The 23,126-nt window shown below is 42.9% G+C and overlaps 1 protein-coding gene across 1 annotated transcript in view; it reads left to right on the top strand.

Annotated features, from left to right (window-relative positions):
• Nucleotides 1-22,559, top strand: part of TMEM132B (transmembrane protein 132B) — a 163,099-nt gene extending 140,540 nt beyond the window's left edge. The window contains exons 7-10 of the mRNA XM_045534725.1: nt 15,483-15,688; nt 17,630-17,900; nt 19,733-19,924; nt 20,867-22,559. Of these exons, the coding sequence (XP_045390681.1) occupies nt 15,483-15,688; nt 17,630-17,900; nt 19,733-19,924; nt 20,867-22,015 (1,818 nt within the window). The 3' untranslated portion in view covers nt 22,016-22,559. The remainder of the gene's footprint in view (nt 1-15,482; nt 15,689-17,629; nt 17,901-19,732; nt 19,925-20,866) is intronic.
• The last annotated feature ends 567 nt before the right edge of the window (nt 22,560-23,126 follow it).

The raw sequence follows: 23,126 nt of genomic DNA on the forward strand, positions 1-23,126 counted from the left end.
CCTTTTTTTTTTAATTAGCATTTCCCTAATGCTCAATGATATTGAGCATCTTTTAATGTGCTATTTGCCATTCATAGATTTTTGGTGAAGTGTCTGTTCAAATCTTTTACGTTGGTTTTTTTTTTTTTAAAAAAAACTTTATTATCAAATTTTGAGTGTTCTTCTTATATTATGGATACAAGTCCTTTATCAGATATGTGATCTGGAATTATTTTATTCCAGACTGTAGTTGTTTGTCTTTTCATGCCCTAATAGGGTCTTATGAAGAGCAGAAGTTTTTCATTTTAATGATATCCAGTTTATCAATTTTTAATGGATTATGCTTTTGCTGTTACATCTAAGAAACTGCCTGGCCCATGTTCACACAAATTCTCTCATAGATATTTTTCTAAAAGTTTTATAGTTCTAGCTCTTACATTTAGATCTATGATACATTTTGAATTAATTTTGTATATGGTGTGAGGTAAGGGTTTAAATTAATCTGTTTAGCATGTGGCTATCCAGTTGCCCCAGCACCATTTGTTCAAAAGACTGTTCTTTCCCCATTGAATTGCCTTGGCATCCTTGTCAGGAACCAACTGGCCATAAACGTGAGGGTTTATTTATGTGCTCTCAACTTTATCCCATTTTGATCCATCTGCTTCTCCTTATGGCAGTACTACATTATCGTGATTACTGTAGCTTTGTAGTAAGTTTTGTAACTGGACATGTGATTCCTTAAACTTTGTTATTTTTCATGATTGTTTGAGGTTCCTTAAATTTCCATATGAACTTTAGGATCAGCTTGTTAATTTCCACTGGAAAGGCAGCTAGAATTTGGGAATTTTGATGAGCATCGCACTGAATTCCTGCTTTGCCACTTTCATGCTATGCAACTTCGCCGAGCACTTAGCCAGTCTGGCTTCAGTTTACTCATCTCTCAGATGGCTGTGGAGGTTCTTGGCTTGCCTACCTCACAGAGATATTTGTAATTCCTAGCTTATTTTAGAACTCCAAAGAGAATTCCTCTTTGAACCTACTGATGGATGTTTTGCAACAATAAACCAGCATTATCAAGCAGGCACTATATCTATCCTTCCCCTGTTTCTCCTGTATTCAGCACTAGACTCTCATTGTATATATTCAAAAATATTTATTAAATTCGTGAGTGCTTTTCTGATTTTTTTAAGAGAAATGACTTGGAGAGAGCTTCTAAAGTCCTACAGATTGTTCTGTTCTTTCAGCAACTTCATAAGAGACTGGGATGGAGAGCTCAAATTTGTTCAATGCCTGCCAGGTGCCTGTCACTCCCCTCCAGGGCCCTTTGCACTGGCTATTTCAAGTAGAAGCCCCAGTAATCCCTTCAGGTATCAGGAATATTTTCTCCATTGCAGAGATGAAGAAACTGAGGTTCAGTGAGGTTAGGGGTCTGAGATCATACAGGTAGGAAACAGGATATATGGATCCTCACCTCACTCCAGAATCTGTATTTATTGACTGTGTGCTGCCACCGTGAATGGGACCTGTAGAATTTAGGACTTATTGAATCCTAAGGATTTTGAATTGGGAGGGGGAGTGTTTGTGGTATGTAGGGTGTGAGAGGGTCACAGGAATTAAAGCTAAGCATCAATTGTACATGTAAAGCTATTAATATAATGTGTAGCTTTGATTGCCTTGATGAAGGATACTGTGGTTGATCAGAGTCCTAGAAGGAAAGCCTGGTCCTCTAGAAATGTCTATGGCATCACATGAACAGACTGAAATCATTGTCTTGGAGCAGCAATCACGTGCCATTCATTTACTGAAGATGAAGTGAATTCACACAACAATATAGACGGGCCACATTTAGGAAAGGATGTCTTTCACTGCTAATAAAGACATCCCTTCAGGTTGAAACTGTAAGAGGTGACACATGTTCATTGAAACACAGAATGTGGATTCATTGAAAAATTGATGACCTTCCCCAATCCAAAAAAGTTCCAGGACCAAGACCTGACAGGCGACAGAGGCAGAGCATTACAGCAGTGAAGACATGGTACTGTTGCCAAGGGAGGCTCTTTCAGGGTAAATCCACAGGCTACACCTGCAGCTTGCCTCAAACACGAATTCCTTACGGAAACATCTCAGAGACTGACGGCTGACATGCCCAGGAGAGCCAATAGTTAACTTCGAAGATGGGACTGGGATACCTGAAAAAATATAGACAAAACAATATAGAAAAGGTGCCCAGGAAAACCAACGTGCAAATGAAAATGAGTTCTTTTGAAAGGAAAACTTCATCTTGGTAGGATGGATGTTTTGTGGGGTTGACGTGCAGGCCTTACATGGTCCACTGTCTTCCGGGAGGGAGCTGAGCATTGAGCTCAGAAGTCAGAGGTAAAGGGTGTGTTGTCAGGACCCCTGATTATGAGTCGTGAGGCTGAACTGTCCTGGCTTTTCCAGAGGGGCTTCGTGGTTCTCCTAAGCAGATTGTGGGAAGGCTGGGGTCTTGGGGATGGCAGGAACCGGAACATGGATCTATGTCAGGATACTTTCTGTTTCTTGTTTTCATGCATCAATTTCCTTCTCTTAGACCAGCTTGTCCACAAAGCAGGGATCATCATCGTAAGCAGCTTCAAGTCGCATCTGTACATCCTTGCAGTGAGGGAGGAAAAAAATCTTTCCCACCATTCTTGTCCAAAAACACTTGGGGAAGGGCCCTGGCCAACTTGACAGAAGTCAGGTTGAGGTCATGCTTGGTTCACATGCCCATTCAGTGAGCAGCGATTCAGGACAAAGAAGAGCAGCAGCAGGGGTTGCCTGGTAAATCAGTAGAACGAGGTCCCTTCTGCAAAGCTTTCATTTTTAGATGTTAAAGATTCTAATGTGTTTTCAAACTTAACCATTGGGTCTGAGAAATCTGGAGAAACAGGCACTGTTCTAAGTAAACTGGACCTTCTTTCCAATTCAGGTGTGGAAGAAAAGTAAGCTCAGCACAGGGAGTTACTAAACTCTATTTGGTGAGTCGGGGAAAACTTTAGTCTTGATGATTACATTGCGGTTCACCAGGTAGTCAATGAAAAGAAATGTCCTCTTGGTGGGAGTCAGCAAAAGCATAGTTCCCTGGTGGAGCACAGGTAGTAAGAGATGGGTTAGGAGGTAAGAGTGGAATGATGGGCAGGGGCTAGATTGGGATGGTTGTTTCAGCCAATGCAAGGAGTTTGAGTTTACCCTATCATCGTTGGAGGATTTCATTTTATTGATGAGAATTTTAGAAAGTTAATTGAAAATAAATGAGATACTGGCAACAATGTGAGGGATAGATGAGAGTGAAAAAAAGAGCCCTTGAATAATTCTCTTCCATCTATCTGAGAAACAAAAACCGTTAGAGTCATTAGGGGAGCCCAATAAGAAATATGAGAAATGCAGGTGACAAGATTCAGCAAAAATATAGTAGAACCATATCAGCCTCATGCATCCACTCTTTCCTTCACCTCCGCCCAGTCCCTGTCCTGATCTATCCATTCCATTTTCTTATTTCTTTTGTACCACTTATCCCTGGCTGACATTACTATACTGTATTTCTTGATTGTCTTATTTATTTGTTGATCTATTTGTTGACTTGCTATTTGTTATCTGTCTCTCACAGTAGAATGTGGGACCCCATGAGGGCAGGGACCCATCCCCATTGTTCACATCTGCATCTACAGCATCCCATCCTGGGCACATTAACTGAATGAATGCATAAACACGAATCCTTTAGCCTGTTGATTCATTCATTGAATTTTTCAATGCAGTGTTTAGTGAATGCCCACTATGTTCAATGTAATAAACGGAGCATTGATATTTGGTGTTTGGGTATTTTCTGTCCCATGTCCCAGATCATTATGTGAAAGGACGTAGTGTCTAAATTGATGAGCAAACATTTGGACAAGTGTTTATAAGGCACAGTTTTAATCATGCCCGAAGCCCATGATGTGGTGGGATATTCAAGAGGAACATCCTCCCCGGCGAAGGATGCTTTCCTTTTTGCAGGCAACCAAAGGAAAGGAACACTTCCTGAAACCTTTACTTGTGAACAGGAAGAGAATTCTGGAATGTAAGGCCTGGCACTTAGTGGGGGAAGATTTGCTTTCAAAACACGCCTGATTAAGTTCTCACAGGCAGGTAGCCAGGTTCCACGAGAGGGGCTCTGTGACAGGTAACCCAGAGGACCTCCAGCCATGCGACCCCCTTTAGTCCACGAGGAAAGAGAGTTTGTTCACAGAACTGTCTCACGTGAGAGAGGTGGTTACTAACTCAAAGGAGAGAGTCAAAGTTTACACCTAGGAAAACAAAATGAGAAAATGTTGCTCGGGTGGTTCTTGGCTCAGACGAATGTGGATATGGCATCAGTCATCACTAATGAGAAAGCTGCCAGTTTGAAAATCTTGTTCCCTTAATTATATCAACACAGCAGACACCTTTTGGGCTGTCTTCCCAGGTTGAGATAATTATCTTTTATCCTTTTTTTTTCTTTCTTCCTGTTAATTGCTTCCTTTCACCTCTTCTCACATATGTGAGTGGCAGCCAAGTTTATGTTGGGCAGCCCCTCCCCTTGGTACTAACAGATTGGACAGTTAACTCACTGAGCTGAACCAGACTCTCTAGGATTTGACATAAGTTAGTATTGGTTGCACGTGTGACAGGCAAAGTCCCTATACTGTGTCTGCCACGTGCAGGGAAGGGCAGAATTAATCATTCCGCAGAGTGAGGCGAGGAAAGCAGAGAGCAGCAGAGTTAAGAGGCAGAGAGAAAGACAGACCTAGTGACCTTCTGTTTCCCGATTCCAGTGCTTGGTGAGGTTCCGGAAACAGCTTGTTTGGTTAGTTGGCTGCCCGTGTTTCACTGCAGCTCAGCTTCTGTGATAGGCTGAGACTCAGCTATTGGTTACAAAAGGACCCTAAGTTAGGCTTTCAATTACTTTAATTGCAGTTGGTTATGTAGAGATGGCATCCTCAGGCCAAATTTAGTTTAACACTTACAAAAATATAAAATTAGCATATAAAATATGGACTTTTATGAAGAGTGATTATAACATGAGGCTAAAAAAATGTAGAAGTCAATTGAAACTCAATTCTGTTACCACACTTTTAGAAATTCTCACGCCCCACCCCCAGTGAAATCCCATATTCATTAGCAGTCAGTCCTCATTCCTCCCTAACCCTTCCTGTCTCCATACAACTACTTATCTACTTCTGGGCTCCATACATTTGCCTCTTCTGGACATAACCTATAAATGGAATCATAGAATACTGTGGTCTTTAAGTCTAACTTATTTCACTTAGTATAATGTTTTCAATGGTCATTCATTTTGTAGCAGGTATCAGTTCATTCCCTTTTATGAATCAATAATATTCCACTTGACATTTTACTTATCCATTAATTAATTGATGGATATTTGGATTGTTTTCATGTTTTGGGTCTTAAGAATAAAGCTACTATGACCCATCTGTGTACAAGTTTTTGTGTGAGCAGCAAATGGTTTCATTTCTTTTGGTCATATACTTAGGAGCAGAATTTCTGGGTCATTTGGTAAATCTATATTTAACATTTTGAAGAACTGTTGAACACTTTTCCACAGTGGTTACACCATTTTACATGACCACTGGCAATGTAAGAAGTTTCTAATTTCTTGAAATCCTTGTGAAAAGTTACTATTTTTTTTATTATAGCCATTCTAGTCTGTGTGAAGTGGTATCGTGGTTTAGATTTGCGTTTCTCTGATAGCTAATGCTATTGAGCAGTTTTTAATGTTTTATTGAACAATAAATTTGGAGAAATGTCAGTTGAGATCCCTGCCTATTTTTAAATTGAATTATTTATCTTTTGATTACTCAGTTTTGAGCATTCTTTATATATTTTAGATATAAATCCTTATAAGATATATGATTGGAAAATATTTTCTCCTATGTTGTGGCTTGTATTTTCATTTTCTTGATAGTGTTCTTTGAAGAACAAAGGTTTTCAGTTTTGATCAAGTCCAAATTTAATCATTTTTTTTCTTTGTGCTTTTGATGTAATACATAAAAAACCATTGCTTAACCAAAGGTCCTGAAGATTTACACATATGGTTTCTTCTAAGATTTTATAGTTTTGGTTCTTATATTTAGATCTTTGATCCATTTAGAGTTTGATTTTATATTTGCTGTGAATAAAGGTAACTTCGTTTTCTTTGCATATGTCTATATGGTTGTCCCTTCACCACTTGTCAAAAAGTGATTTTTTCCCCTCCCATTGCATTGCCTTAAAAAATCAATGGACCATATATTTGAGTATTTACTTATGTTGCATTGATTTATATATCTATCTTAGGTCAGTACCAGAGTCTTGATTTATGTAGCTTTGTAGAAAGTTTTGAGATCAGAAAGTATGAATTTTTAACTTTGTTCTTCTTTTTCAAAGTTATTTGGCTATTCTTGGTCCCTTACATTTCCTTTTGAATATTAGAGTCAGCTTACTGATTTTTGCAAAAAAGAGACCTGAGATTTTATAGGGGTTGCACTGAATTTGTAGATTAACTTTTTGGGTGGTATCAGCATCATATGAATATTAGCTCTTTTGATCCTTGGTCATGAGATGTATTTCCATCTATTTAAGTCTTCTTTCATTTCTTTCAACAATGTTTTGTAGTTTTCAGAGCGTACATTTTGCACTTCTTTTTGAAAGTTTATTCCTAAGTATTTTTTCTCTTTTTATATTATTGTATTATAAATTAAATTGTTTTCTTAATTTAATTTTCTAATTTTTTATTGCTATTTTATAGAAATACTATGTGTTTGTATATTGCCCAGTGCAGGGCCAGGGCCAAATTCTCTGATGTTCTGACTGAGCATCAGTCTCAGCAGACATGAAATCCCTTGGTCTCTGCCGTGTGGTCTTCACAGGTGGTCCTTCCCCTGTCACAGCTGCAGTGTGTCTAGCGTGTGTCCCCACCCCCAGGGTAGAGCTGTTTTCTTTCTTTCAGAGGCAATGAGGTTCTTCTGGCAACCTGAGGGTTTTTATTATACTTCTGCCTGAGAACTAAGACTTTTGTACCATAGGAGAAATACAATAGATGGGACTATGCATAATTTTAGCAGTGACTCCTGTTTCCCTCCCCAGCCAGGCTCATAAGGGAAGCTGTCTCAGGATTATCCCAGATCATTCCTCTACGTGAGGGAAGATTCATAGATCCTGCGAGAGGGTGCAAACTCCCCTATATTTATAGTCCCCAGGGTCTTTACACTCTCACAGTAGCCCATATTTAGCTTTTAGAAATTCATTTAAAAGTTTTACTTGAATTCTTCTTATTAGCTTATATGAAATCCAGCAGTATCTGCCCCAGGGAAGCAAACGCTCAATATCTATTCCTCCCTCCAGGCACATGTCTTACTCCAGATTGCAGGTTAGTTTGTTACCCTGCAGCTGCAGTTCTCTGACAGGCTTAATAAAAATTATTAATTTGCAGTTTGATAAGGGTGGGAGAAATGCTCTTTCCAGCTCTCTACATTTCTGAATTGGAACTGGGACCTGGCTGTCTCGATTTTGTCTCTGATTTTTATCAAGCAGAGAATAATCCAGGCGGCTCATTTTGAGAATACTTTAAATAAGATAGAACAAAGAATGAACCCAAAATAGAGGGAGGATTAGAGGGTGTTCAACATAGAGAGGAGATGAGAGGTCCAAATTTATTTCTTTAGCTTTGAACCTCTCTCCCTGAACTCTGTAATTGTGTATCTAACTTCTTACTTAATGTCTTTCAGATGTCTAATATACATTTCAAACTTAACATTTTCAAAACTGAACTCTGAAGTCTTTCTCTCTTCCCCAAATCTGCCTCTTCTGCAGCCTTCCCCTATCTCAGGGATGGGAACTCCATTCTTTTGGTTGCTCATGCCAAAATCCCCGAAGTCATATGTGACTTCTCCCTCTCTCTCACATTCAACATCCATTTCAATGTCAAATCCTGTTCAGGGCTGACTGCAGAATACATCCAGAATCTGAACATTTCTCATCACCTCCATTGCCACCTCCTTGATCTAAGCCACCTTCGTGTCTCTACTGGATGGGGTCGAGTAGGCCTCTCTGGGTCTCAGTCTATGGCACTGAGCTGTTACCCTCAGCTTACTCTCCCTAAACTTGGGGGTTTACTTGAATGGATGTGAAATTTACTAATGAAATACTATTGCATGTTGAGGTCTGCTTCTGTCATGGAGGAATTAGCTCTGAGAATAAATAATCATGGATTATAACTATGAACTCAGAATAAATTTTTTTTTTAAATCTCTGGAGCATCAACAAAACCAGGAGTAGTTTGGAGGGGAGTCAAGCTTGACCAGAACAGGTTATCTTCCTGATTTGTTGGCCTTGGCCCTGAGGATACCTACAGTTACAGCAATGAAACAGGCAGACTAAACTGGTATAGAGACTGCTCCGTCATCTGCCTGGGGCAACTATTGACATAGGCAACGACTGGGAGGAATCTCAGAACCATCATGCTGGATAAAGCAGCCAGACATGAAAGGTGCATATTGTAATTCCGTTTATACAAAATCCTAGAAAATGCAAACTAATCTGTGGTGTCAGCACAGTAATGGTTGCCTGGGGCCAGAGAGCAGAGGGAGCCATGGGCTGACAAGAGGCATATGGATCTTTTGGGGTGATGGGAATGTTGTGTCTCAGTGTGTTGGTTGTTTCATGGGTTTACGCCATCAAACTCATTGAACTGTATCCTTTAAACAGATGCATTGTATTGCATGTAAATTATACCTCAGTAAGGTTGATAAAAGGTCCCGGTCTCGAAGTCTGTATTTAGGTCTTCCCTTTATGGTTCTCTAGAGGCAGGGCCACATCTTACTTGCATGGGATGCGCTGAGACAGCAATGCTCAGTGCTGAGGAGGCCTCCCACACAGAGAACCTGAGTGCAGATTCATGCTCTTCCTTTCACCAGATGTGATCCCTGGCCTCTCCAGGGCCTCAGTTTCCCCATCCATAATATAAGGACAAAGCACCTAATATATAGAGTATTTGGAGAGTTTAATGGGTATAATTCTGTGTGAAGTTTTGAAAACAATGCAAGGTACACAGTAAGCACTTAATGCATGATTGCTATTATTGCTCCTTTTGATGTTTATTATTTGGTAAAAACTCAAGGTAAAATAAATATCTTTTGAGTACCTACTGTGCCTCAGACACAGTACACTTTGGTAAATTCAGTAATACATACAAAGTGTCTGATTCAAATGACAATTGAATGTCAAAGATTATTTTCTTTACATAGTTTTGATTATTTTTGCCTATATTAATGTGGAATTTCAGCATTTTTTTGTGACCTCATGAGAAACATACTATCTGATTCTGCAGCTTTTTTTTTTTCTTCTAACATAGCAGCACATTTCTCAGGTTGGGAGAGGGGTCACAAGGGAAGCCTTCTGAGGCACAGTCAGCCGTCCTTCAGTGCAGACAGCAGAGTCAACAGTGCGGCAAGCACAGAGGGTGGCTGATACATGGACTAAATTCTTGCTTCTTTTCTAAACAGAAAATGAAGCAAATGATATGTCTGACAAGATCCCCAAAGGGGACATATTCACATCTGGAGAGCCCCTTTGTGCTGCTTTTATTTTAGAGTAACATAGTTGCAAAAGTGTAATTTGACAGTAAAAATATTAACCTCTAAGGCAGCTTTCCCAAGATGACATTTACAAGCCATCTCACACATGCTCACAGATTAACATGACACAAATTGTCTGTTTTCAATCTCCATGTCCCTGTCCTCGGCTCTTCGTATATTAGGATCAATAGCATTTGGTTTTCGAGTTTCCTCTTGGGGCTCGCACAGCCCTGAAGGTATCATTTAAATGAATGATGGGAATCTGACTCTCGTCTTTACCTTGCCACGTCTTCCTGTCGACTAACACTCCACTCCCCAACAGACGTGTATTCACCCTGTGAGCTCATACACAGGGATCTCAGTTCCTAGTTAAAAGGCCAAGTTGACCCCTGGGAACCCAAGGCCTCACATTCATCAGCTTTGTGATCTCATACTTCCTCTCTTTCTTCTCCTGGTCTAATTCTGCTCATGGTATATAAAATGACTCATTTTTTAATGCTATTAACATGATAAGTTCGTCTAAGTCACCTCCTCTCCCTTTTTACCCAGACACACACTACTTGTGGTGGTGCGCAGAAATGAATGGGTCCCAGAGAGAACAGTTGTGATGTATTCACACATTCAGCATCTACTTGCTGAGTGCCTACTATGTGCCCCACATCGTGCTAGGAGCAGAGGCACAGCATGGAAGAGGAGACAGGTTCATGTCCTCAAGCAGATTACCTCGAGTAGGGGAACAGAGATTAAAAACAACCAGGAGCTCTCCAAGAGTGGTAATTATATTGTGAAGTAAATTATATAGTATAACAGAGCAATTTGGTACAATTAATCTAGTGTCAGTCATATGATATAAGGAATATGAAGACTGTAATATATTATAAGTAATAATAGCAATATTGTAAACTTAGCATACACGGTAGCAAACAGAGCAAATTAGAGGAAAATAGTGTAATATAGATGGAGAGTGAACAGAGGGGGGTGCCAAGTTTAAATTAGAAAGGACTCGGGGAACGCCTTCTGAGGAGTGGCTTTTGAGCATCATGTACGCAGCTTTTGGTGGCAAATAACAAAACAAAAAAATAGACCAAAATAGCTTTAACAACAAAGATAGTCACTTGGTAAGTCTCAAAGTCCGCAGGTTCAGGTGGGCTGGTCCAGGCGCCCCTCCAGGTCATTGAGAGCCGAGGTTCCTTGTATCTTTCTGTCCTTCTGGGCTCACAGTGTCAGCCTGGGCCTCGGCCAGCTCCCTCCAGGCTCTTGGATCCCTGCGGCAGTCCCAGCTGTCACTTTCCGTAGGACGACATCCGGTGGGGGAGGAGGCGTCACTTCCGGTGCGTCTCTCCGATCCATGAGACCTTTCCCAGAATCCCTGGCCGACTTCTCACACCTCATTGGCCAGTGTCGTCTCACGTGCCTCGTCCCTAAACCAATCACTGGCAAGGAGGATAGCGTTTTAATCGCTGGGTTAGTGAGGCAGGTGGTGGTGGCTGGAGGGCCGTGACTTTCTGAAGAAAACATTAGAAAAGACGAAGGTGTGTGTGTGTGTGTGTGTGTGTGTGTGTGCGCGTGCGTGCGCGCGCACTGGGCAGAGGGGCTGGCGTGTGGGTGGATGTCCAGTAGGAAGCCAGTTTTGAATGTGTCACATCTGAAGGACGTCAGGTCACAGCCCTGACAGGACCGCGTGGCGGCCTTGCGACAGGCCGAGGTCAGGAGAGGTGAGGGGAAGAGGAAGCCCGTGAGGAGGCCGTGCGAGGCGGGCCCGGGGTGCGCAGGGGAGGCCGGAGAAGGAGGCAGGCCCCCGGCAGACCTCAGGGAGGAGCGCGCTTGCAGCGGGAGCAGCGCAGGAAGTTTCTGGGCCGGGCGGAGCCCCGGGCCCGCCGTCCGCGGTCGGCCGCCTTGCGGTGGCGCACACGCGCCGTCTGGGTGAGTGGCGGCCCTTTTCCCCACGCTGGGTTCGGTGCCGGTGACAGGAGGCTCGTGGCGGGATCATGGCGTTGCTGTGGGGCGGAATGCGCTGACGGTGAGAGCGCTGCGCAGGGAGGTCCCGCACAGAGGCGGGCCGCGTGCCGCGGTCGGTGCGCGTTACCCGAGTGGCCGCACAGGTGCTGGGAACGCCGACTTAGGGAATGCTGAACCTTCGCTTCTAGGAGACACACGCACACGCACACGCACACTTCTCATGGACTATAATCCTAAATTCTAAAAACAACTCATCTGGTTAGATTTTATTTTACAAAAATCCACGTTCAGAAGCGTTAAGTGCCTTGTCCGAGGCCACGCCACTGACAGGTGCCAGAGCAGATTCGGATTCCGTCGGACCCGGAGTCGAGGCTTCCCGCGTTGCACTCCGCTGCCCTGCCCTGTCCGCGGTCCGGCCTTTTCTCTCTGACAGCTGAGACAGGAAGGCAGAGCAGAGCCTTGTCTGACCTCAGCGCAGGACGTGCGGGGGTGAGGGGGCAGGTGATTCAACGTTTTCGCCACTCTCTGCATTTCCACCAATGGCCACGAATGCACTCCATGTATTGATTTTGGGGTTACACATAACTTTTAGGGAGTAGGTGAATTCGCAGATAAGGAATCCACAATAACGAGAGTATGCTGTTAATTGGTGAGACCATGGAGTGAGGACCTCTGGTTTCTATATATCTAATGTATCCTCTAAACATTATTATGTACCTTGGGTCTTAGCACTCAATATTATTAGCCTTACTTGAATTGTTTACTTGAATTACTTAAAAGTAAGGGACACATACTTTTTTCGCTGTATGCATATCCCAGGAGAAAGAACTCAAATGATAGTCAACATACAGAATTGATAAAGCCTCTCACTTTGTTAGGTTTTAAAATAATTTCTTTTATTTCATGTGGGCTATACAGTGATTCTTGAAAGATAGGGCAGGAATGTGCTCTGTGTGTGCTCTGAAAGAATGCAGAGGGTCACTACATTATGATTTCATTTCTTATGCACAGAAAGGGCCTCATAGTTTCCAGAACTGATGTGTTCCTTCCAGCGGGATGTGATTCACAGTGATTTGAAGTGGGATTAGGGGTGGGGGGATAGCGGTAGACAAGGAAGAACAAGAATTTTCCACAGGTGCAGGAGAATTGAGGTCTGCACTGTGGAAGGCAGGATTGGAAAAGTTCTAGCAATAGGTGATGAGCAACTGAGCTAGTGAGAAGAGCAGGACTCCCTAATGGAGGCTTCTAATTGGTAGGGAAGCTCATCTCTTGAGAAGGTCTGCGTGACACAGGCAGAGCAAGCAGAGTCCAGGGCCGATTAGGGGTCTTGCTGAGCCTTCAGCTTCTCCAGTGCAGGGCTCTCATGAGAAGGCAGGGATTTCTCTATAATGGGGCTTCCTCACCCTTTTTAAGTACCTAAATGGGTGGCAGTCAGGCTTGACATTGTGTCAGCATCATGGGATTTAAAAATAAGAACATGATCCCCCATTCTATTTTCTACTCTAAATGGAAATCTTGTTCTGATTATTTTCTTTACAATCCTGGGCACAATAATGCAGATTTAAGTCCCTCAAATATGCCCTAAAAGACAGCTAATTTGTTCTCCCTTTTTAAAAAAGTAAAGCAAAGAGAAGGATAGGATGACTGGTTTTTTTTTTTAATTAGAAAAGTTAAAGAAATGCCATTTTCAGCTCCCACTGGTATTTTGGGGATGAGAGACACATTAGCTACCACTGTCCACTACCATCTTAGGGCAGATTTGCTGCTCAGAACAGTAGAGGCTGCAGGGAAAAGGATTGTGTTAAGTTCTGACAGAATAGGAAAGGTGCTGCAAGAATGAATTTAGCCAGACTCACAGTAACTCTCCAGCAATCCCCGCTCATTGCTTTGTGAGTGAGGGTTACCAGCTCAAAGTCACTATTATTTCAGCTGATCTCCCAACTAGTAGCCTGTGTTAATTATACTTAAAGATTCCTAAAAACATTTTGACATTGTGGAATGTCAATAACAAAGATCCCTCTCTGTGACTGGGGATGCAAAGTGATCCTAAGTGTTCTCTTAGCTATTTTCTCCTTGTCTTTGATTTCAACTGATAGTGAACTGTGGAGCTGCTGAGTGGTAGAAGGCTCCTCAGCTCCTTTTCATAGGTGCACATCCATGTTAGTGCCATTTGGGGGTGGGGTGGGGTGGGGATGATAATTTGTTTCAAACAACTCTGAGGTTTGCTTTTTCAGTTTAGAAATTGGCCCTTCTTTTTTCTTTTTTTTTTTAATTTTAAAAAATTTTAGTACATCTAGGGGGTACAGGTGGTTTTTTGATTCATGGATGAATTGTGTAGTGGTGAAGTCAGGGCTTTTAGTGCACCTGTGACTTGAATAGTTTACATTGTACCTGGCACATCTGACATCGTTCTTGAGCCATTCACCTGATGATGTCAAACAGGCAGTTGAGCTTAGAAGACAGGCCTGAGCTGTAGATACAAATTCAGATGAGGAAGAAAAGCATCATGAATAAGTCCTGGTTTGTGGCTGGCAAAGCTGGTGGTGTGGCGGTGCCACTGGCTGAAGAGGGAGCCCTGCCAGCAGCCAGGCCTGACGCTGCACCTGGGCACTGTGAATGGGAAGGTCTACTTCTTTTTTTTTTAATTTCAGAATATTATGGGGATACAAATGTTTTAGTTACGTAAATTGCTTTTGTACCATTTGAGTTAAAGTTATTAATATAAATGTGTCTATCACCCAGATAGTGTACATTGTACCCGCTAGGTGTGAATTTACCCATTCCCTCCTCCCCCCTCCCACCTGCCCAACTCTCTGCGAATGTTACTTCCATATGTGCACATAAGTGTTGATCGATTAGTTCCAACTTGATGGTGAGTACATGTGGTGCTTGTTTTTCCATTCTTGTAATACTTCACTTAGAAGAATGGTCTCCAGTTCCACCCAGGTTAATACCAGAGGTGTTAGTTCACCACTTTTTTTTTATGGCTGAGTAGAACCGCATGGTATACATATACCACATTTTATTAATCCATTCATGTATTGATGGGCACTTGGGTTGCTTCCACATCTTTGCAATTGTGAATTGTGCTGCTATAAACATTCCAGTAAAGGTGTCTTTTTTATACAATGTCTTTTTGTCCTCTGGGTCCTCCACACATGAAGTGATCTTGATCCCTCTTCCTCTGCACCTAGACACATAAGTACATTTTCCTGATGGTCCAAGTGAGAAAGTCAGCAACAATTTATTTGCTTATCCTGAAGATGGAAAGTAAAATAAGGGTTTACATTGTCTAATATTTAACCTGCTAAGGCATGCACATTAGAGAGGGTACCCTAAGTGCTGAGTCAAAAGACCATAATAAAATGCTACATTCTTACCTTCACTCTGAAAAAGTGTTTAATGGGGTAACAATAATTATATCCATGTTTCTCACACATTTTATGAGTATTTTGCCCACCAGGATTTTAATCTAGTACAAAGCTCTCTTGATTTTTCAAACCTTCTTTATGACTTGAATAAGGTAGGTTTTTAGTAACATTAAAACCTTTTATGCATCTTCAAATATGGTGCAAGAGTGAAATATGATGTACATGGGGTTTGATTAGTGGTGTTTTGAGTACATAAAAAAGGTAAGATAAAGAAAAAACAGATACACACAAAAGGCAACAGAGGTTATATAACTCCATTAAGTTATGTTAATGGTTTTACTTGTCAGTACTTTGTAACACAAAATGGTTTTCCTGGAGTCTATTTGTCAGTATTTGTCACTAATTAGTGCCTACAAATTACCTTTTGTACAAGTCCTGTTCATCTGGGTGTGCGGGTGTCTAATAAATCAGAGCTGTTGCAGTTCTTGAACTTTCACTGTTGTCAGTTTTTGCTTGTACTTTTCCTCCTGATGCATCTCAAGGTTCTGCCTCCTCCCCAAAGGTTTCCAACAACTGTGACTCCGTTTTTGTGAATGGGAAGGAAATGAAGAGCAAAGTGGACACGATCGTGAACTTCACCCACCAGCACTTCACCTCCCAGTTCGAGGTCACCGTGTGGGCGCCCAGACTCCCCCTGCAGATTGAGATCTCGGACACGGAGCTGAGCCAGGTCAAGGGCTGGAGGATCCCAGTGGCCTCCAACAGAAGGTGAGGCCCGGAGGGAGGACCGTGGGCCTGATGCTCCCGGGGCCCAGAGCTCTGTGAGAGGCAAAATGACCCCCAGGACCCAAGCCTGAGGGGAGTAGCATCCACAGTGGGTAACAGTGACCTGGGCTTGAGGTTCAGGTGGATCTGACTTGGGTACTTACGAGCACTTCGATGTGAGTAAATGATAGTAACGACCTTATGTAGTAGTTGCTAGGATTCGATAAAATGGTGCAATGCAGAAGACACACTTAACACAAGATGTGGCATTTAGGATATAGCTTGTAAATGTCCCCCTTCATCCTTGGAGCACAATGCAGTGGTTAAGACTGTGGGCTCTGGAATTAGGCTGCCTGAGTTTTAACTCTGTCTTTACCACCTGTAGCTGTGTGACTTGGACATGTGACCTAACCTATCTATTTCTCAGTTTTCTTGTTCATAAATTAGGGATGATGGTATTACTTTCAGTGAGTTTATAATTATTTTAAAATTAAAGTTTTTAAAAAATGAATAGAACACAATCTGTCCTAAAATGACAGGATTATTTGGTTTCATTAATGCAGCATTGCTAAAATTATATATATTCACTGACCATTTTTATGATACTGTCACTTTTTAATGAAACATATACTTAATAGTGTTCTTCTTCCCACTTTATCTCTTTACTTAAGGGAAACTTCACATCAGTAGCACAAATGGACAACTAGTATCATTTATGACAAAATAAATTTAACCTGAAATTAATACAAAGAAAACAAAACAGTGTCATTCAATTCATAGTAGATAGTGTTGTCTGCCTGTATGAGTTTGTCTTTATTAACAGAAACTAGCAAGTGTCAGAGCAGCTTTAAAGACATCCTAGCACTGAATAGAGACATTCCCTGTGATATATTCAGAAGGATTGAAAAATGAAATAGGAATAACTTTTCAGTATGTCGTTCAATGTTTTTTTAAGTTGAATGCTATATTCCTCTGCTACCTAAAATCGTCTTTCTTACCCACAGAGATATTCATCCCTTGCTTTGAGAAACCCAAATTGCTATGCTATTGTGCTGGTGAAAATTTTTTCTGTCACTTTCTGAATGGTCCTCAGACCTTTCAGGGAGGCCGAATGGCACATTGTAAAGAGGGTGGGTTCCAGAAGTCAAGCGAGCTGGATCCAGATCTGCTAATTAGCAGGTGTCGGGGCCACGTACTAACCACTGCCAGCCTTGGTTTCTTCGTGCAAAAATAGGAACATGTTTCGCAGCTGTGGAGAAAGTGAATGGAGTTAGCTATACAAGGGAGAGGACGCGCACAGAGAGGGTGGTGCCCTGGGCGTGGACCCTGCCTCTGCAGGTGGCCAGTGTGTGGCCATGGCTGAGTGGCCTCTCCTCCCCTGCCTGGGTGTCCTCATCAGTAAGGTCAGGGAAATAATCAACCTCATTCTTTGGGGTTTATGAATATGACATGAGTTAAACACACGTGGCCGTTGTGTGTTACATGGGCGATTGGCATCAGCTCTCATTCTTACATGCAGCACGTGGCACAGGGCACACAGTGGGTGTAACTCAGCACACACGCCTCTCTGTCCCTTTCTTCCCTGGTGCAATCCCTGTCCACTGAGGGTCACAGAGCAGCCACCAGATAAATTCTCTCATAAAAGGACACGGGACAGGTTTAGTTTTAGCATGACCAGTTTCCAGAGCACCAAGGCCAGAGACTCAGCCTCTACCTGTCTGGGGCCTGAGCCTCCCGCGGCTCTGGGTCAGGGAAGGAGGAGCTGAGCCTGCTGCCCGTGTGGCCCCAGTGACCGCAAGAGTCCTCGCCAAGTGAGCGGACGAGCAGTGAGTGGACCCGTGGCTGAGCAGGTCCGTACAGCCACATAGAATCCGAAAGACATGGGCACGTAGGACTTCTTAGTGGTGAGGACATTTATTCTGTTTTGGTTCCTTTGTGCCCCAGGCCCACCCGGGAGAGTGACGATGAGGAAGAGGAGGAGAAGAAGGGGCGTGGGTGTTCTCTGCAGTACCAGCACGCCACAGTGCGCGTCCTCACCCAGTTTGTGGCCGAGTCGCCTGACGTGGGTCAGCTGACCTACATGCTCGGCCCTGACTGGCAGTTCGATATCACCGACCTCGTGACCGAGTTCATGAAGGTGGAGGAGTCGAAAGTCGCGCAGTTGCAGGATGGCAGGACCCTGGCGGGTCGGGAGCCGGGAATAACCACCGTGCAGGTACAGGCCGCCCCCCCTTGCCCTGCGCCTAATGCCGGTCTGTGCCAGCGAGTGTCCAGGTGGGGGCTGCTGTGCCGGGACGTGTGTGTGTGTGTGTGTGTGTGTGTGTGTGTGTGTATATGCATGTGCATGTACACGTGAACATACATCTGAGCGTGTACAGTATCCTCTGTGCACATGTATTGTCTGTATGTGTTAAGGGAATCATGAGAAGCAATGGAGTACACGCCGATTTTAATAACCTAAACTCAGATTAAGTTTTGCATTTGGAGAAATGTGAGAAAAATATCTCATCTCTTTTACCAGAGAAAGCTAAATGAAACACATAGTTTAAGTAATCTTTTCCCCAAGATGATACTCTTAAAGCTAGTTTTTTCTCCTAACTTTGAATTTTAACTATTTTGTTATATTATACCTTGTACAATAGGCAAAACATTTTAAAAACATGTCTTTACACAAAAATAATAAAGAATCCGTAGTTAAATATTCTCTGTTTTATCACAGTAATAGTCAAACTGTTTTCTAGCCAATTGTGGCAAGGTAGTTATGCAGAAATGGTGCAGCATGTTTTCTTTATACAAATCTGAAATATTTCTGCTCATAGTTAATTAAGTCATATTTTGGTGTAGCCAAAGTTAAGTTTTACAAAGCTAGATTAATGTGTTATATTCTGTATATGTTTTCTACTTCTGTGTAACAAATTGCCACAAACTTAGCAGCTTAATAAACATCCATTTGTTCGCTCAGATTTCTGTAGGTCAGGAGTCCACGTGGGCTGGGCTGGGTTCTGTGCTCAGGGTACCAGGGGCCTGAAATCAAGGTCTTGGCTGGTCTGGGCTCTTCTCTGAGAGTTTGGGGAAAGAACTGGCTTCCAGCCTCCTTCAGGTTGTTGGCTGAACTTAGTTCTTTGTGATCATAGAACTGAGGTCCCTGTTTCCTTGTCGACTGTTGGCCTGGGTCACTCTGCTCTGAGAGGCCACCTGCATTCCTTTCCACGTGGTTCACTTTCGTCTTTGGTAATGGCCGGTAGAGTCCTTCTCCCACTTTGAATCTCTGACTTCCCTTCTGCCACCAGCTGGGAAAAGGTCTCTGCTTTTAAGAGCTCATGTGATTACATTGAGTCCACCTGAAAATTTCAGCACAAGCTCCCTGTCTTAAGGCCAACTGTGCCATATGACATCCTACACTCACGAGAGCGCTTTCCCATCATGGTCACAGGCACCAGAGATCGGGGCAGGGCATCTCTGGGGGGACCTTTCTGGAAAGTCTGCCTACCTCGTGCTCCTGTCCAGGTCTTAGTCACCCCTGGTTGCACATTAGATGGGAATTGGGAGGAATGGCTCCTTGGGGACATTAAGAGTCTCTGTCCCACTTTGTCTAACTGGTTTATGCAATGATGGCACAGTGGCCCACGCAGTGAGCATTACTGTCCCACAGTCACCTGCCAGCTGCAAGGGACGTAAGCACCATTTCCGTCAAGTATTTCACCACAATTCTGCCATTTTCAAAGCCTAAGTAGTTGTTGAGAAAATGTTACTCTTTGCCTAGTACCAAGGTGGACAATTTTTAGTTATTTCCTCTAAATTAAATCAAACTTTTCTCAGAAAATCCACTGCTGTTATCATGGTATGAATTAAAGGAAAGATAATGGATTAAGATAATTTTTATGGAACTTAAGTAAATTGAACAATCGCATAACACTTACTTAAACAATTTCCATAAGTGGATTCATTGTGCAGAGGTCTGGGAGAACACTTTGTTAGAAATGCCAAATGAGGAGTTGAAAATGTTTGTGTGGAGCCGAGACCTGAGCTTCCTCACCCTCCGTGCAGGTGCTCTCGCCTCTCTCGGACTCCATCCTGGCTGAGAAGACAGTGATCGTCCTGGACGACCGAGTCACCATCGCAGAGCTGGGAGTGCAGCTCGTGGCTGGCGTCTCTCTGTCCCTGCAGCCTCACCGAGCAGACAAAAGGGCCATCGTGTCCACAGCAGCTGCCCAGGACGTTCTTCAGTTCCCACAGCAGGTGAGAGTCCCAGATGCCCTATGTCCCCGGTCAGTGGAGACAAATCCTCTCTCTTGGTTGCCACATCCTGCAAAGGCGATCAGTGGAGCTCTCATAGCCAGGACTGGTGATTCTTGGAGCTGTTCTTGCTTCTAGATATTCAGGCTGTCCTGTCTGGGAAAAGTATTCAGCAACTTGGGTATTTTTTCCTTCATATTTGCTTTTACACACTGACCACATACCCACATGCCATTTGCTTTCTGGTGGGTTTATCTGTGCCAGGCATAGTCTGCTGCTCGATTGTGACCAAAGAATTACAAGTTTTCACTTTTGCCAAAGCAGGTGGGTTTTGACTCTTGGAAATTCCATTTCGGCTACTTAAACATGGTGAATAGGCACCAAATTGCTCCTGTTTATAACAATTACTGTCTGCTCTAAAACTCCTTTCCTGCTGTAAACATTCACAGTCCCTTTCTAAAGACACAGAGGCAGTGCCATTCAAGCCATCCAGCCTCCTAATGCGTCTTCCCAAGTGCTCCCTGCCATGCATGTTTTGCTTCATCCGCATTGGCTTCCTAATGAAGAACCTTCACAGTGATGTTATCTTGAGCAGTAGCCTGATTAGTTGCACCTGAAATTGATTCAGATAAATTTCCTGATCTTTCAAAATGTTTTTAGAAAGGTCAAGTCAAATTCTGTTGTATGCACGCAATAAATTAATTTATACTTTAATGCATTCATTGAAGTATATTATTTGTTCTTTATACCGGAGTGGCTACAGCCCATTATTGATGGCAGTTCAAGGCATGCCAAGAACTGTTCAAGATTATAAAACATGGAAATTTATTTTTCTCTCTTTTTATTTCTCTTTATATTTAAAGAATTATCTAGGAAATCATATTTATGTTTGCAAATTTGAAGGAACCTGATTATAACATGATGCTTTGGTTTCATTTTCCTTAGGAAGCAATAGTTAGTTCTTGGATTTTGTTCAGTGATGGTTCGGTGACACCTTTAGACATTTACGACCCCAAGGATTATTCAGTTACTGTGTCGTCACTGGATGAAATGGTGGTGTCTGTCCAGGCAAACCTTGAGTCTAAATGGCCAGTTGTGGTTGCAGAGGGTGAAGGACAAGGGCCTCTGATTAAGTTAGAGATGATGATCAGTGAGCCCTGTCAGAAGACCAAGAGGAAGAGTGTTCTTGCTGTGGGGAAAGGAAATGTCAAAGTCAAATTTGAACCAAGTATTGACGAGCACCACGGAGGCACCAATGACATTGAGGGCATAAATCGGGACTATAAAGACCACCTTGGTAATTCCATAGAGCGCGAAGGAAACCAGGAGAGAGCAGTTCAGGAATGGTTCCAGCATGGCGCATCTGTTGGCCATGAGGAAAGTGCCAACAAAAGCACAACCCCACAGTCTCCCATGGAAGGAAAGAACAAGAAGTTAGTGAAGAGTGGTGGTCCAGACACCTTCACCAGCTTTCCCACTCAAGGAAAGTTACCGGAGCCCAATAATCCTAGTGACCTTACAGTGACCTCAAGGGGGTTGACGGACCTGGAGATCGGCATGTACGCCCTGCTGTGCGTCTTCTGCCTGGCCATCCTGGTCTTCCTGATCAACTGCGTGGCGTTTGCTTGGAAATACCGACACAAAAGGTTTGCTGTGAGCGAGCAGGGCAACATCCCCCATTCCCACGACTGGGTCTGGCTGGGGAATGAAGTGGAGCTTCTGGAGAACCCTGTCGACATCACACTCCCGTCGGAGGAGTGCACGACCATGATTGACAGGGGGCTGCAGTTCGAGGAGAGGAACTTCCTTCTGAACGGCAGTTCCCAGAAGACTTTTCATAGTCAGCTGCTCAGGCCTTCTGACTATGTCTATGAGAAAGAAACTAAAATTGAACCTATAAATTCTTCGGGCCCAAAGAGGAAGAGAGTCAAGTTTACTTCCTACACCACCATCCTCCCTGAGGACGGCGGCCCGTACACCAACTCCATCCTGTATGACAGCGATGATAACATCAAGTGGGTCTGCCAAGATATGGGGCTGGGGGACTCGCAGGACTTTAGGGACTATATGGAAAGACTGCAAGACCAGATGTAAACTCCTTTCTTATGTTTGTATTCACCTTTATGCCTTCTGTTTTTTGAATGGTGGAGCAGTGAGTTTGATCAGCAATAGGGGATGATTTAACAGATTTGATGTGTGGAGGTCTGGTGGGATCCCTTTCTAAGCAGCACCAGAGGTCTGAGAGCTATTGCAGCCAGGCACGCAGCCGGGAAATGCCTCCGAACAGCCACGTGTAGGGACCGGAGAACTTCTAAGACAACGGTTCTACCGACTGCCTGGTTCTAGCTCAGTGCAAATATAATAAACCTGACCCCACAGACATTGTTAGTCATCTTGTGACAAATGGCCATGTGGAATTAGAAAAGATTTGGGTGTTGATTTTTCTATTCCTAGACCTTTTAAAGCACAGTGGACACTTAATTGCCCTTGGCCTGAGTTTAGACATACATGAAAGATGACTGAATGTAGCTATCCTTATTTGTTAAGAGCGCTGCTCATTATTTTTATACACATTTGCTCCTGCACCTGTTCCTTTGACCTCTGGAATTCTTTTTGAAACACAAAGAGAAGAAATTTCGGTCTTTTCTTTGAGATCTGTTTGATTTGCATATATGAGTTTCATTCCCTGGGATTTGCCATGTCATGTTATTTCCTGGGTCTCCACGCAGGATGTCAGGTTTTTCCGGTTTTCTGCACTTCATTGTTTAGGGACAGTATCTAAGAAGCTTATTCTTACTTTGTTTTTCCTCTCTTTTGTTGTTGAACTTTCTTGTATAAGACTTGGACAAGGGGTTTTACTTAAAATGTTAATATACTGTGAGGGAGGGCCATCTCTTTACAGTTTTCTACATGAAGTTTCAAAAATTTGGAGAAAAGTTGTAAATGGCAAACACTTATTTTTATTCTCTGCTTGTTGACGATTCATGGGGAACTCCTGGAGTGTATTTCTGAGGGCAAAAAGACCCCAGCGTCACTGTATTTATTCAAGTGCTTTGTGATCAACACAATTTGTTATCCAAACTGAAATCTAAAAAGTGGAATTGATCTACACAGAAAGGAAATTGCCTGGGAAGTAGCTGCAGATTAAACTTTCCATTTTACCAGAACAAAAAGAAATTTTAAAGTAAGTAGAATGCTGTGTCAA

This window comes from Lemur catta, chromosome 21 (assembly GCF_020740605.2).
Source record: "Lemur catta isolate mLemCat1 chromosome 21, mLemCat1.pri, whole genome shotgun sequence".
Classification (NCBI taxonomy): domain Eukaryota; kingdom Metazoa; phylum Chordata; class Mammalia; order Primates; family Lemuridae; genus Lemur; species Lemur catta.